The sequence below is a fragment of the Labeo rohita genome, chromosome 20 (genome assembly GCF_022985175.1).
Source record: "Labeo rohita strain BAU-BD-2019 chromosome 20, IGBB_LRoh.1.0, whole genome shotgun sequence".
NCBI lineage: Eukaryota > Metazoa > Chordata > Actinopteri > Cypriniformes > Cyprinidae > Labeo > Labeo rohita.
The window spans coordinates 23,241,277-23,257,752 of NC_066888.1; the positions used below are offsets into that span (position 1 = coordinate 23,241,277).

A 16,476-nucleotide genomic window follows, 5' to 3' on the forward strand; every position below is an offset into this window, starting at 1 on the left:
GGAATCCTCAAAGGGAGTCAGGACTTCCCCCTTTTAGTGGGTCGCCGTGGTGGCTTTGCCGGAATGTCTCACGGCAACGCAGTCATCCCATAAATCTCTGACACCTCATACGCCATACCAGCCGCAGTAATTGCCACTTCCCCATCAAAACAATGAAACTGTTTTCCTGATGAAGACCAGGGGAGGCTCACTAGCAAGGGGATCCTACAAGCTTCCCCCGAGTTTCCCTGACTCCTAAACAAAATGCTGGCAGAGTAGAGCTCACCCATGAAGTTCCTAATCGTCTCTTATAAAAGCCCCAGCCCACCATGATTCTGGGCAGTGGGCTTTTATAGATAACACCTATTGCAGAGGTTGTTATATGAGGCGTACATGCGGGTGGTTCTACGTCTTTGATCTCCGCTATGCGTGCTTTGTTATACCTCCAATGAAAGAATTCATTATTTGTACGATCGTTCCTTCATCTTTATATATGTTTCCCATGCGGCCCTTTATGGCCATTATTTCACTAATGTAGTAAACGGACACACATGCACTTCAGGCCGCCCAATTACACACCTTGAATGCATTAGGGAAATGTTTTGTGTTGTGTTTGCGGAGGCAACCGCCTGTGTAAAGGTTACCTGTGCTTTCTAACATGACTCGAGGAGCCTCTACTATCTCAGTTTAACTCAAAAGTTCAGCGTGTAATAAATTCTTTGCTCGCCGAAGTCTATAAACAATGAAACTGTTTAGGAGCGAAAGGGAGAAAAACACCACAGTAAATATACTGGTGGAAGTGTTTAACATTTTTTTTAATATATTTTATGATCGTGGGCAGGTCATTGATTCCCTCTTTCCTTGAAATTCAACTATTTTCAAAGTCAATTAACAATAAAATATCATAAAAGTACTCGTAAGGTGTTGAACAGAAAGTTGTATTGTATTTTACTTAATATTAAATAAAATGTCTAAATAATAGTAATTGCTCTGAGTCCAGAAAGCTGTATATACATAAAAAAAAACATTACAATTTCATAATTTCAGTTCAAATCCAGTACCTTTGGTCACGGTGTATTTTTGCTTGCTCGGGTATTAAAGGGACAGGGTCAGAAAGATTTCATTAAAAATATCCTAATTTGTGCTCTGAGATGAACAAAGGTCTTATTCCTTTAACATTCTTGCAAATTTAGAGTTTCATGGGTGCAGTCCATTAATTTTAATAGGAATCCAATGGATTGCAAACTTTTCATGAGGATGAAAGTTTTTCCCACACGCAGATTTCGCATCGGGTTCAGTTAGTCATGCACATTCTCTCTGTTGACCAATAGAAAGCTGCTTGGTTTGAAAGTGCTTTCTATCACTATTTTCCCATCACTGCACTATTGACAACAGACAATATTTGTACATGAAATTTTGCTGACGCCTCCACACCTTTACGGGTGGTTTCTTACTGGCCTAAAGTCAATATAGCCCATCCAAAAGTCTCTATGATATTCCATTCCCTGTTTCAATGGGAGTCTACACTCTTAAAAATAAAGGTTCTTTATTGGCATAAATGGTTCTATGAAGAACCTTGAACATCTATGGAACCTTTTAAATTCAGAAAAGGTTCTATAGATTTTTAAAATGTTCTTCAAAATGGTTCTTTTAGGAAATGTTCACTGAAAGGTTCTTTGGGGAATTAACCAAAAATGGTTCTTCTATGGCATCACTGCAAAAACACCCCTTTGGAACCTTTATTTTTAAGAGTGTAAGACATATTTTCACTCATTTGGTTATTCATTTTATCATCTACAGCACAAATGGTGTAGGATGAGAACCAATACAATAAGTTTAGGTGTTTGCTTAAGTGTGAGGTTCCAGCAGAACATACAGTGGCACGCTAAATTCAGAAACCTCTTATGACAAATAAGTCAGTCCTTCCTCTCATCTCCCACCACGCCACATCCGCTGATAAACTCCTCTAACTTTCAAACCACAAAGATCTGGAATAATCTGGTTCCAACTGCTCAAGCGCAGTCATACACACACTGGTGGATATCTGTGGCTCGTATAATCTGGCGCCCATCGCTACAGTCCTGACTAACCTAGCAGCCACTGATGCATGGTAACAAGAAGATTATAAGGCAGAGAGTGTAAAATAAATAATAAAAGAGGAAGAGAAACACCAGAGACTTAAAGCAACTGCTACAAAGAGCAGAATGGGAAACAGAAGGAGATCAGGTTCTGCATGATCATGTGACTGACAGGAAACGAGAGAGGTGATCTTGACGTTGGTCTTGCTTATGTAACTGTTGAAGTTCTCAATACGATATGCACTGGTGTGATGACAGATCCACAGACGCTCTAGTCCACTGGAAGTTCACTGTGCCATTTTTCTGGCATTTGCCAGAGCATAAAGTCATTAAAGGAGAAGCTCACTTCCAGAACAAAAATGTACAGATAATTTACTTACCCCTTTGTCATCCAAGATGTTCATATCTTTCTTTCTTCTGTCGTAAAGAAATTATGTTTTTTTAGGAAAATATTTCAGGGTTTCTCTCCATATAGTGGACTTAATGGTGCCTGTGAGTTTGAACTTCCAAAATGCAGCTTCAAAGGGCTCTAAATGATCCCAGCCGAGGAATAAGTGCCTTATCTAGCGAAAAGATAGGTTATTTTCTAAAAAATTGACAATTTATATACAGTTTATTTTTTTTTTAATCTTAAATGCTCAATTTGAGGTTCATGACAGTTAGGGTAGGTTGAAAAACTCCCATCTCGTTTTCTCCTCCAACTTTAAAATCATCCTACATCGCTGCAGAAGTACTGACCCCATGTTTACAAAGTGAACGTGCAAAGAACATCAACTGCCTTTTACAAAAAAAGTAAAACAGCGATGTAGGACAATTTTGAAGTTGAAGAAGGAAATGAGATGGGAGTTTTTTGACCTACCCTAACTGTCCTAAACCAGAATACACAGAGTTCACGCAAAGCTAGACAAGACGAGCATTTGAGGTTAAAAAGTATATAAATTGTAATTCTTTAAAGAAAATATCCTCAGCTGGGATTGTTTGAGCCCTTTGAAGATGCATTTAAATTGCATTTTGGAAGTTCAAACTCACGGGCACCATCGAAAGTCCACTATATGGAGAGAAATCCTGAAATATTTTCCTCAAAAAACACAATTTCTTTAAGACTGAAGAAAGAAAGACATGAACATCTTGGATGACAAGGGGGTGAGTAAATTATCTGTAAATTTTTGTTCTGTTTCTTCTCTTTTAACACTTTTTTACAAATCCATAAATGGCATTCATCAATCTAATTCTAGTTAAAGGTGAAGTGTGTGAAATCTGCACAAGTCTCCCTATTCCCAAGAACTCCGCCTGCAGGCCACTGGTTAATCAAACAAGTAGCCACTCCTTAAAAATCACCCCATTGGTTGAATCATTGTTACTGTGGCTGGTCGGGTTTCTCAAAGAAACAGAGCAATGTTTGGAAACCACCACAGTGTTTACAATTCTCTGGGAAAATCAACCTATGAATGATTTACTTGCAGATAAGATGGAATAGGAGAATGTATTTTAACATAAAAAAACAGATTATCTTTAATTAAGTTTTTTGTTTGGAGAACTTTAGTGTAAAGTTGAATTTTTTCAGATTCCAGATTTTCAAATGGTTGTATCTCAGTCAAATATTGTCCTCAATTTAATCAATTTAAAAAACCCTTATGACTGGTTTTGTGCTCCAGTGTCACATTTTTAGGGTTGATTTTTTAAATTGTTTGGACTGGTCAGTATAATCAGGTATTTTGATGACACTTCGAAAAACATTTTGACCAAAAGAAATGATCAAAAAAAATGATGAGAATGAAAAAAAATAAAAGTCAGACTAATCAGACTAGTTTGTTGGAGACCCTAAAAAGGTCATGGTGATGGGAAAAATATGAGATAGGACGAAAAATTCTATTTCAGTGCTATAGTGATTTCCTGCAAAGCTCCTGAATTCCCCTGAGAAACTCTGTTTTCCAAAGTTTGCTTGCAAAAGCACTGAAATATAGTTTTTCCTCCTTCCTCATATTATTTCCATCACAAAAGTTTTATAAGTGAACGCAAAACATTGAAATATAACTGTAAAAAGACAAAAATATAACTCACCCTGTCCATTTGAGTAGTAGATCCACCTCTCCTTGGTCTGTGCTGGAGAGCTGGGCTTCTTGTGGATGGCTTTCTCCATGATGCTGCTGGGATCTTGTCTGGGCCCCTTCTTCAGCACCCGCGAACTGCGCTTTACGCTGCACACCACGATCACTACCAGCACCAGCAGAAGCAGCAGGACAATCATCCAAGGCAGGTGCTCATTGATGTCAAAGTGCTTGTGCGTGCTAGGCCTCGGCGCACCCCTGCGGATGGGCCGGTAGCCCAAGCTTTGGGCCTTGCCCTCAGACAGAGCCTCCATGGCCTGTTGGTTGGCAAGCTGAGGGTCTCTTGATAAGGAAAGCTTGTTTTGCAATTTAGGGAAGTCCTGAGTTGCAGAGGTTAAGAGTCCGCCATCTTCATCACTAGTCTTGGAGGAAGCTGTGGTTGTGGGAATGTTTTCATCGTCGAGGGCCGCGTCTGTGCTACTGAGAACCGGCCCGGCTACATCCTGAATCTCTGTAACTGGTAAAACTGCAGTACTTGCTGTGTGCAGAGTGAATCATATAATTGCAGACAAAAACAGAGACAGAGAGAGAATTAAATACAGTGCTAAAGATGAGCTTAACCTAGACAACAAAACAGAAGGGAGAGTATCTAAAACTTTAATCCAGCATCAAGCTGGCATGCGTAGATAGCAAAGTAGAGCTGCGCTTCTCAGCCAACATAATCTCACATGGATTTCTCATCTTAACTGCTCAGATTTGACCTAAAAAACTAAAGTCAATGCAAACGGAGGAATCAGAGTTTGTTTTCTTCTAAAAAAATAAGAGATAAGACAGATGACTAATACTATTGACTGCTTTGGTGAAACTTTTTTAATGATTTTGCTTTTTTTTTTTTTTTTTTTTTATACTGTACACTAGTGTTCAAGAGTTTGGGGTCAATATGTGTGTGTTTTTTTTAAGAAATTAACAACTTTATTTAGCAAAGAAGCATTAAATGAATCAGAATTGACAATAAAAACATTTATAATGTTACAAAAGACTTCTATTTCAAATAAATGAAGTTTTTTTGAACTCTCTATTTATCAAGGAGTTCTGAAAATAAATGTGCATCACAGTTTCCACAGAAATACCAAGAAGCACAACATAATAAAAAATGTTTCTTGAGCACTAATATTCACAGCATATTAGATTGATTTCTGAAGGATTACGCAACACTGAAGACTGGAGTATTGATGGTAAAAATTCAGCTTTGCCATCATAAATTATAACTTGCATTTTAAATATATTAAAATAGAAAACTAATTTTAGGGCTGCACGATTATAACAAAAATCATAACTGTCAATTATTCCCTTAAAATTGTAATTGCGAGTATTAATTACGATTATCACAATTTACATTGAATGATGTTTTGAACAGGTTTTATATCATTGTTTGAAGCAACTGCATATCACATTTTTATATATAGTTTTTTCTTTAAATATAAAAATGTAAAAATTAAAACAATGAGAAAAAACCCTTAAGATAACCTGTAGGAAAAATGCACACACTCTCTCTCACACACACACATCATACTGTAGGTGGATTTTTTTTTTTGTAATTGTGTCTTTGAACGTACATAATTGTGGCATCTGTAACTGTAATCACGATTAGAAATTTGATTAATTGTGCAGCCGTAACTTACTTAAAATATTTTACAATATTATTTTTTTATTGTATTTTCAACCTTCTTTTTAAAAATATTAAAGTAATCTTACCAAGCATAAAACTCTTGAACGGTAGTGTATGTGTGAATTAAAAGGTGCTGAATAATTTTCATACATTTATTGTTATCATTATTATTACTATTTAGACAGTAAACTATAGAAACAAGTGCCTTTCAGGCACTAAGCTATATAAACAGCTACATTCATCCAGGCCTAATAAGGGTCTTCTAAAGAGCCTTCACAAAAACATCACATACAACCACTGCTTTATTTAAACACCAAATTAAGGAAGCTGATGAAGGGGTTGAGCAATCATGTTGAAAAGAGGGAGCTGTTAGTAACAACAGAACCAGTGGATGAAAGCACTTGTATAATAAACCTATCTATCTATCTATCTATCTATCTATCTATCGTGAATTAATCTAGCTAACTAGACACACTCTATTCAGTAATATAAAGGAATAGAAAAGGCCCCCCTTTTTTTTTTTTTTTTTTTTTTTTTTTTTTTAAATTACTCTTACCTCTATATGCTGACTCAGTGCTGGAAACAGTGGCCTCTCCAAGTAGGACATGGACCGAACTGGCGGGAGTTGGCCCACACACACTATCTGTCTTTTCTGTGCCTTTGATCAGCAGCGTTAAGCCCAGAGACGAGCAATCTGTGTGAGATTGGCACCTCAGGGCATCTGATGCCACGTTGGAGAAGGTGCCACGCTGACATGCCCGGCAGCGCACATCCTCTGTCTCACTCCCTCGCTTTCGGACGCCCCACCCCGGAGGACATAATGAATACCGCTGACACTTTCCACCCTGGGAGAAGCTGCCTGGCGGACAGACACACGAGCGATCGGTGGTGGATGTACAGGGAGTTTTCTCGACAAATGGGGCTTGGCAGCGTCTCTGACAACGGTGGCACTGCTGAACACCGTTCTCACCCCGGGTGAAGGTGCCGTCGGGGCAGGGGCTGCATTCCCGTACACTGGCCTCTGTGCAGTGGGAGGACACGTAGGTGCCCGCCGGACACTTGTCGCACACTAGCTTGTTACCAGTGGTGGGGTCGATGTGGTGGTAGTGTCGAGGAGACAAGGGCTTCTCTGTGGTGGGGCTGGGGGTCAGTGTGTGGGTTAAGACGTCACTGACCGCAGTGAACAGCAGCTAACAGCAATGAAAGAACAACAAGAAGACTGTTATGCAATGATAATACAAACAATTAGAACACACAATAAATGTCTATTTAGCATGAATGACCACTGCGTCACTGGTTTGTATTGCAAGAGGCATCAGTAATATAATAATAAGAACAACGTTGGTGCTAGAAAGAAATTGTTTGATGGCTACATACTCATGTCTTTTCAACCACTACAAGACAAGTTTGACATTTCAAATGCCATAATGACTACTGGAAGAGTCACTGGTTCAAGAAAATGAGCCAACAGTCATTTAAGGTTGTGATGAAATGGAAGCAGCGACACGTTTTCTTCCATGTTGTGACGTGCATCTGAGTAAAATAGATTATTGGAAAAAATGCAGTGTGGGGACTTGGTTCTATCCGTCAGTTGTTGTTTGGATGGGGGCTCATCTGATGTGCTTATAGTGAATTGTAAGAAAGGAGCGGGTTTATTTAGACAAAATTATGAATTCTGTGTATTCTGGCTCAAGACAGTTAGGGTATGTTGAAAAACTCCAATCGTATTTTCTCCCTCAACTTCAAAAATGATTTCAAAATCACCCTACATCGCTGCAGAAGTACCGACCCAGTCTTTGCAGGTGAACATGCAAAGAAGATCAAACACCAACATCAAAAAAGGTAAAACAGCAATTTTATAGGACGATATAGGACGATTTTGAAGTTGAGGGAGAACATGAGATGGGAGTTTTTCGACATACCCTAACTGTCATGAACCGGAACAAAAACAGTCCAGGCAAAGTAAGACAAGACGAGCGTTTGACATTAAAAAAAGTATATAAATTGTATTATTTTTATGAAAATAACCGATCGTTACACTAGATAAGACCCTTCTTCCTCAGCTGGGATCGTTTACAACCGCATTTAAAGTACATTTTGGAAGTTCAAAATCGGGGCACTACAATACAAAAATGTATATCATTTAATGACAAAAGCACTTTTTATTTGGACTAATGTGTTTTCCAATTCACTTGTGATACGGGAAGACCTCATCAGATCGTCAGATACCTAAAAACTCTTAACTGCAAAGTTTAATCATTATATGCAGTGAAAAACACTGATTTGCACTGTCTAGGATGGGTGAGAAGCTTTGTTTTTGTTGAGTTTGTCTTGTTTTTGTTCAACTGAAGTCTGTAAAAGAATGATCACAATTGTTTCAATGTGTGTATTTACTATTAACCAATAAAACTTAATTGAAAAAAATAACCCACTGAGCTTAAAAGAACAGTTCAGCCAAAAATTTTAATTCTGCTATTAATTACTCACCCTCATGTTGTTTAAAACCCTTTCAAACTTTGTTCATCTTTATTATCATCGATATTTATGATGAAATCCGAGAGCTTTCTGACCCTGCATAGACAGCAACGTAACTACCACGTTCAAGGCCCAGAAAGGCAGTACGGACATCGCTAAAATAGTCGTGTCAGTCTTCGACGAGCATTCACGAGAGTACCATGCCATATACGTGTGCATTCCAGGTTCTTCATCTGAATGCGCCTCCTGCGTCAGTAGGATCACACACATGCATCTTGGTATTCGTGTGAACGCGCATCGATGACTGACATGGAAGAGAAAGATTACTGAATTTTGTTTTCTTTGAGCACAAAAAGTATTCTCATAGCTTCATAAAATTACGGTTGAACCACTGATGTCACATGGACTATTTAAACAATGTCCTTACTACCTTTCTGGGGCTTGAATGTGATAATTGCATTGGTGTCTATGCAGGGTCAGAAAGCTCTCGAATTTCATCGAAAATATCTTCATTTGATTTCCGATGATGAATGAAGGTCTTACGAGTTTGGAACAACATGAGGGTGAGTAGTTGATGACAGAATTTTCATTTTGGGGTGAACTATCCCTTCAAAATTAAAATTTGACTGATTGTATCTAAAAAGAGAAAAACGAAATATCACCACAAACATTTCATTTAGATAAGGAGCATTTTGAAAAAAAATCAAAGAGAGTATTGATGTCATAATATGCAATGAACGACCTCAAGGACTTCATATTGTGACATCAAAACGCAGTGGAATTTGATCAACAAGCATGCTATCTTTAGCCCGCTATGTGAACAGCAACTCATATTTCTTCTCTAAAACACTATGACAATAAAAGTCTGCATAACATTTACAGAGTCTGCAACAAATCACCCATGCAAAAACACTTTACAGACCAGCACTCTCACAGCCCGGTGACCTTCAGAATAACTTTTAATGACAAGAAGCCTGTAAACACAGCCGCTCTTAAGTTACTACAGCTTGAACGTGCCTCATCGAAAGCCAAATTCCGATCATAACGGTCCCCCTCTTTCCTCTGGCGCATCCAACAAAGCCGACTGCACAGCATGTTAACTGCACCTAATATTCTTTATGATGCTAGCCCACATTTTTAACTCCGCAGCTAAATGGGTCTTTGGCCACGACAGGCATCTTGGGCTCGGTACAAAAGTCGTCACCAAAAAATATGATGCTGGAAAGCGCGGCACACAAGGGCCTCGCTGCATCATCAGTTTCTAAACACAAAGTTCTATTAACTGCTGATCATGAATCCCCTGGAGTTTTATTACAGTTCCTCAACAACAGACCGCACAGAAGACTAGTATAAAAGCACAGGAGACTAATTTCCTTGCTAATGCAGGGAGGGCTGAATCAAAACAAACATGACATTAATATTCTCCAGCCAACACATACTGACATCACTGGGAACCGCAGGACGATGCCAGACCGCTTGGGCTCGGATGCACGTGTTGCTCTTCGTGAGGTGATGGGGATTGTTTCAGGACGACAGACTGAAAATGAATAGCGATTAGACAAAGCTGTGCTTTCCCAGCGGCCTTAGCTCTAGAAGAGGGCCAGCAGTGAGCTAACAGACGAGGGCTTGAAGTAGGGCAGCGAGGGGAACAACTTCACTGATGACAGGACAATTTCTGTATGCTTAGTGAGTTTCTAAAGCAAAGAATGAGTACACTGTTATCCCACAAGTTGCTTTTTCTTTCAACTTGATCTGGAAAGAGGAACTGGCAACCTAAGATAAGAGGAACACTTTTTCACGCGCTCTTGCTTTTGATAACCACAAGTAGGGACGTGATGTACAAAACAGTAAGACATGTTACAACCCCACCTTCTCATCCCACCCTAAACAGCATCTGGGTTAAAAGGGCACTTGCATAAAACCTAATTTGGACCTTTTCTTGGAAGCTTATGTAAATATGACTTCTTATGTGAGAGTGCATTCGCATTCTTGCCATCCATCTCTGTGTAATGTCTCGATGTTCGGAAATATGCGGTTCTGGCACCAATTCAAAACGAACCCTTTTATAGCTGTGACTTTCAAAGTGCCACTTTTATAGAAACTCACATGCAAAAAATACTCATAAATATTCATTCTAATACTAATGCATACATATTATCACCCATAAAGCCATGAGAAACAACAAACAGCAAAACTTCTTAAACTTAATTAAGAGTAAGAATTAGTTTTATCTTCTGCTCACCAGAAAACAGATATTAACCATAATGCCTACACTGTAAAAAACAATTTGTTGAGTCAACTTAAAATAATTTGTAACCTGGCTGCCTTAAAATTTTAAGTTCAGTCAACTCAAAAAAAGTTTATTCAACCTGAAATGTTAAATTATACTAAGTGACAACTTAGATATTTGAGTTGAAACAACTTAAAATTTTAAGGCAGCTGAGTTACTTACCCATCTGTTAAGTTTAGCAAACACAAATATCTAAGTTGTTACTTAGTACAACTTAACATTTCAAGTTGACTAAACTTATTTTCGTTTTTTTTCCTGAGACAGGATACAAATTTTGGTAAGTTGTACTATTTCTTTTAGCATACCTTCGAATGTTCATTCATGTTTATTTTGTGCTGTAACTTTTATTAAAGCAGAGGGGATGATCAGTTCATGTGTGCTTCTCTTTAAATGATCTGTCACTCCACATTAAACAGCGTCAAAATGGTATTTATTTTTTTAATAATGTAATAAAATGGCCAGAATCTGAAATCAGAGACTTTGTTTCATATCTAAAGTAACAAAACACAGCGATTTATTTAAAGCTTACTGTGATTTATTGGATGGGAGGTACGCTACAGTATTGAAAACAGGCTAGACTAATCAATTCTTGGGATTTAAGAATTAATATCGTTTGCAATTGAGAAATCTATATTTTTTACACAGCCCTACCTACTACATTTGATGACTGTTTTGCCTTATTTATATGATCAAACTTTGTTAAAAAAAAGTGTTATACACAATCTGCTACATGATTTCTGTCATCTGATTCATAGATGATTTATGCTTTTAGCATTATTCTAAAAATGTCCTCTTTTTTGTGCAATCTTTAATGATTTTTATTAAGTGAACATAAGAACATAAAAATAGCTTTTATATTGTTAATGATATTTGATGATAAACATTTACTGGACTGAAGCAACCTAACGTGATTATCCATACTAAAAAAAAAAAATCAAGTTGAAATGTAAGCAATGCTTGCCCTATACACAATTAAAAACAAACAAACAAAAAAACAAGGGCTTTGATCTGCTATAATTTTATAAGCTATCAGAACTTCATACTTTTGGCCATAAAAATATCAAATATCAATTGGGCAATTTGGCTCAGTTTGGTGCTTCTAAATTAAACTGAGATGTTTTTCCCTGTTTCAGTTCGAGCTTTACATTTAACTATATCATACTATATGAGCCATAAAAGCCTGATGTATTAAATATTATACAAAAAATAAAACATTTTTAAACTTTTTTAATATATACATCTTTAATATGTTGTCTAAATGTTCAACGAACTGTAAGAAAATAACAATAGATTTGTCTGACTATTATGTCATACGTCAGGCTTTACAAGGTTAACAGCAATTTACAGTCTGCAACACTGAGCTGCTCTTTATGAGCCATCTATGATGTTTTGTAATGACTCACGGGGTCCTGACTAACTTTTGAGTAAACGGTCTTGGCTTTTCACTGATACATGAGCTTGCGATCTGTGCATGCAAAATTACATAACTTCACATTTATTTATACTTTGTGAGTAATCAATGATGTAACATAATATTGAACATATGAGAGGGGACCAACTGTAGAAGTCATAGAACAACCCCCTAGTCTGGGGTGTGTCTCAGTGAATTTTGCCTATGAACTTCAGCATAGATTTGTGAACGTTTGTTGATTCTCAAGACAAACACAGCATGTAAATCTACAAGAACAGACTCAGGGACAGATGTGATATCATCAGAACTCCATGTGCCAGACTCTGCTAGACAAACAGGGCACCTGTTACACCTCTGATACATCATAACCGAAGACTGCAAAGCAAGAACAAACACTCCCTGTCTGGAGGCATTCATGCTCATTTTATAATCGACAACAGTCTGCAGGCAGCATGAATGGGTGAGGAATATTCCTATGTCAGGCCACCTGCCAAACACACTGCATCATTTGCGGCAATGCCAATAAGTGCATTTTTCGAGGTTGCATGGATGATTTAAACCAACAGAGCAAAATGTTAAATCTTCTCATTTTGTGAGACTAACAATGCATATTAGCCTTCATGGGTATCAAACAACTGAATCCAATTTTTGAAAACTGAGCAGCAGCAGTAAGCTGTGTGCATTATGGGATTTAAAAGTCCCCTGATGAAGGCCTGCTAATGGATGAGCCAGTCTGAAGTGATATACCAAATTACCCTCAGCTGACTTCCTATTGCATGTGGATATTAACTATGTAAATGTTTACAATAGGTATGTTAAGTCTATGAGACAATGATGCAAGTCATGCGTCTTTAAAATGAAAATGTACAGAACATATCAAGTCAATGAAGGCAAAACCATGACTATATAGGCATATGATTTATGATTTATTAGAAAATATCAACAGTTAATATCTTCGAAACAAAAACAACATAGGAACATTAAATCAGCGGTAACAAGACAGTGGTTTTGCGTAAAGCAAATGTTTGTAAAATAATAAAAAGAAATATTAATCCATAATAACTACAACAATGTAAATGCACCTAAAATGATGTATACTTCAGTATACTTCCCATTTTAATACATCTTAGGATAGGTTCAACTGTGTCCCTAATTTAACTTTTAACAATTCCATATTTGATAGAATTGTTATTTAGCCTTTTAATTATTAAACATTAAACATATCAAATTAGTACCACAAACAATAGCCTACTTAACAATCTTGTTTATCCACTTTAAGCTGTTTTAAACCTAGGTGCGTCACCGTAATTATTAACATGTTTAAAAGGCAAATAATTGCCTTATTATCCTGTCTTCATCCTTTGTTTGGGCTCCATCTTCACCTACGGTAGCATACACTGAGAGCAATACCAGGTACATCTACTGTCCCTTTAAATCCGACAAAAGCCAGAATATTCCAGAGGACAAGAGAAGCAGAATGCGAAAACAAATGTATCCTCCACTTACCATTATCAGCGACCAAGTCATCGACATTTTCCCAGGCATTGTCCCAGTGGAATCACTCTTTGTTTAAATATGCCCAGGTCCACATCTGTTACTTTTCGGCTTCATAGGTGGAGCATCAGCATCTCCGCATCAACAGGACACCCACATTGTTGTGAAGTACTGTCCCTTTGCTGGGTTATTCCCTCAGTGTACAAATTTCGTCCACTGACGCCTTTTTATAGTCTGTGCCCCGGAGTGCACGGGTTTCAAGTAGTAGGGGATAAGCGCTTCGTTTTGGAAGAAGAACGCTATAATTCCCATAGCGATGATGGATGGATCTGAGGACTGAAGTCTGGCTGCTGTTTGTCCAGGTTACGGATTGCCTGTGCCGCAAAGACAGTCTGCGGATGATGGGCGGGTACTGGCGACACACGTCATGACCGAAACTCGCCACTGGCTGCCTGTGTGCGCCGCACGCCGTATCACAGGCCTGATACGAGACAGTTTCCGGGAAGATACAGGGGGAGTAGAGGGGAAAGTGTAGTCTATCCAACAGGGCGTTAACAAATAGTATGACTAAAGGTGTTGCACAGGTGTACCGTACGCCCACACAAAGTTAATTATTATCATTGTGGCACACATTGTGGCAAATCATTACAGTAAAATTTTACAATGTGACCTCAGTTTAACCTTATGTAAAGTCTTATCCATCTATCTATCTATCTATCTATAAATTAATTATACACACACACACACAAAATGTAGCCCTATATAATATTTATAAATACAAAAACATAAGATATATATAAATTTAATAAAACACACACACACACACACACACACACACATATATATATATATATATATAAAATAAAATTTACATATTAAAATAAATAATTATATAAATATTACAGGGCTATCTATCTATCTATCTATAAATTAATTATACACACACACACACACACAAAATGTAGCCCTATATAATATTTATAAATACAAAAACATAAGATATATATAAATTTAATAAAACACACACACACACACACACACACATATATATATATGTATATATATATATATATATATATATATACATATATATATATATATATATATATATATATATATATATATATATATATATATATATATATATATATATATATATATATATATATATATATATATATATATATATATATATATAATAAAATTTACATATTAAAATAAATAATTATATAAATATTACAGGGCTATCTGTCTAGCAACTTAGTAATGGTGTCGCTCGTATAGTTATACACATAGTTACACACATGTACTTACAATATGAAAAAACATCTAGTAATTAGTAATGATTAGTAATAGTAAATTCTAGTCATAATATCTAGTCATAATAGTAATTTTATTATATAATTATTGTGTGTGTACACACAAACTGTCTATGAAAATTATCCAATTTTATGTATTTATTAATACAGAAACAGCCTACATAAAACAGACAAAACAATTATATGTAAATAAGAAAATATACAAATATATAAGGTTTTTATATACAAATATTGCATATGCTGATAAAGAATACACGCACATACATTTATATTAAATCATATATTTTACAATATTAAATTATTATATCTATCTAGAAATTTAAAGTAAATATTAACTTATTGTCACCTCAGGGTGGTGTTCATATGTGAGTGATGCCATCATTGTTGTTAACTTCTGATTGATTAAACTGCTTGTATTTCAACTTGATATTATAGTTAGAAACTGTCAATACATAATACAAAGTCAGTACATAAGTGTTTAGACATTACAAATCTCTATGCATTTTTTTCTTCTGAAGAAAACAAAACATATTTTGAAGAATAGTGTAACCCAAACAACACTGCAATAATACAGTGTCATAATACTTTAGGCATTCACTGATTATCTAACCATACCTAAAATGATAGTTCATTATGGATGAATGATAGTTCATCCATAAAACAAAATTCTGTCATTGTTACAAATCTCTATGCTTTACCTTCTTTTGAAGAACACACACACAAATATATATATATATATATATATATATATATATATATAAAATATACATACATATATATATATATATATATATATATTAATTTAATTTTAATTTAATTTGTTTTTACTACAACTAGTCCATCTCATCCAATCAGTCATTCTCAGGTCTCAGACACACGCAAACAGCATAAGGCTCTTTTGTGTCACTGGCACAAGGACAGGAGATCATTTCCAGTGTGTCTCAGACAGGCAGAGCTCAGAGCCCACTGGCAGATGAAGAGCACACCATCTGGCACAGGCCTACACGTGCATCTGAGAGCTAAAAGGATGAAACGGGGAAATGCTCTCACGTGCCACACAGTTTCTGCCCCGGGAACTCACTCTAAGTGGGTTAGTGAGATAGACAGTGGTTAGAGAAAAGCCTTGGTCTGACTAATATTAAGTGCATCCATGCTGAAATGTACAACAGTATGCTTATTTGTGCCGCTGTGCAAACATACTCCACAAATTTCCACCAGCACAGTGGACTGAAAGCGTTTACATTTTACTACATTTTTGATATGTGTGCTGACACCAGATTTTTGTTACTCAGCATCTGCTACAGGATATAAAGAATTGTGTCTGTAGTTCTAGAATTCAGATCATAAATATCTGAAGCTACACAACTAAACTGCACTGTATAATTATATGTGACCCTGGACCACAAAATCATAAGTGCAAATTTCTCGAAATTGAGATTTATACATCATCTGATGGCTTTCCACTGATGTATGGTTTGTTAGGATAGAACAATATTTGGCCAAGATACAACTATTGGAAAATCTGGAATCTGCAAAAAAATCAAAATATTGAGAAAATCGTCTTTAAAGTTGTCCAAATGAAGTTCATAGCAGTGCATATTACTAATCAAAATTAATATATTTATGGTAGGAAATGTACAAAATATCTTCATGGAACATGATCTTTACTTAATATCCTAATGATTTTTGGCATTAAAGAAAAGTCGATAAATT

General features: G+C 36.5%; 1 protein-coding gene across 1 annotated transcript in view; it reads right to left on the reverse strand.

Annotated features, from left to right (window-relative positions):
• The window catches only part of tnfrsf21 (tumor necrosis factor receptor superfamily, member 21), a 33,215-nt gene extending 19,354 nt beyond the window's left edge, over positions 1–13,861 (reverse strand). The window contains exons 1-3 of the mRNA XM_051138923.1: positions 13,457–13,861; positions 6,331–6,964; positions 4,119–4,643 (exon numbers count right to left, since the gene is read on the reverse strand). Coding sequence (XP_050994880.1) covers positions 4,119–4,643; positions 6,331–6,964; positions 13,457–13,495 — 1,198 coding nt within the window. The 5' untranslated portion in view covers positions 13,496–13,861. The remainder of the gene's footprint in view (positions 1–4,118; positions 4,644–6,330; positions 6,965–13,456) is intronic.
• Positions 13,862–16,476: the final 2,615 nt, after the last annotated feature.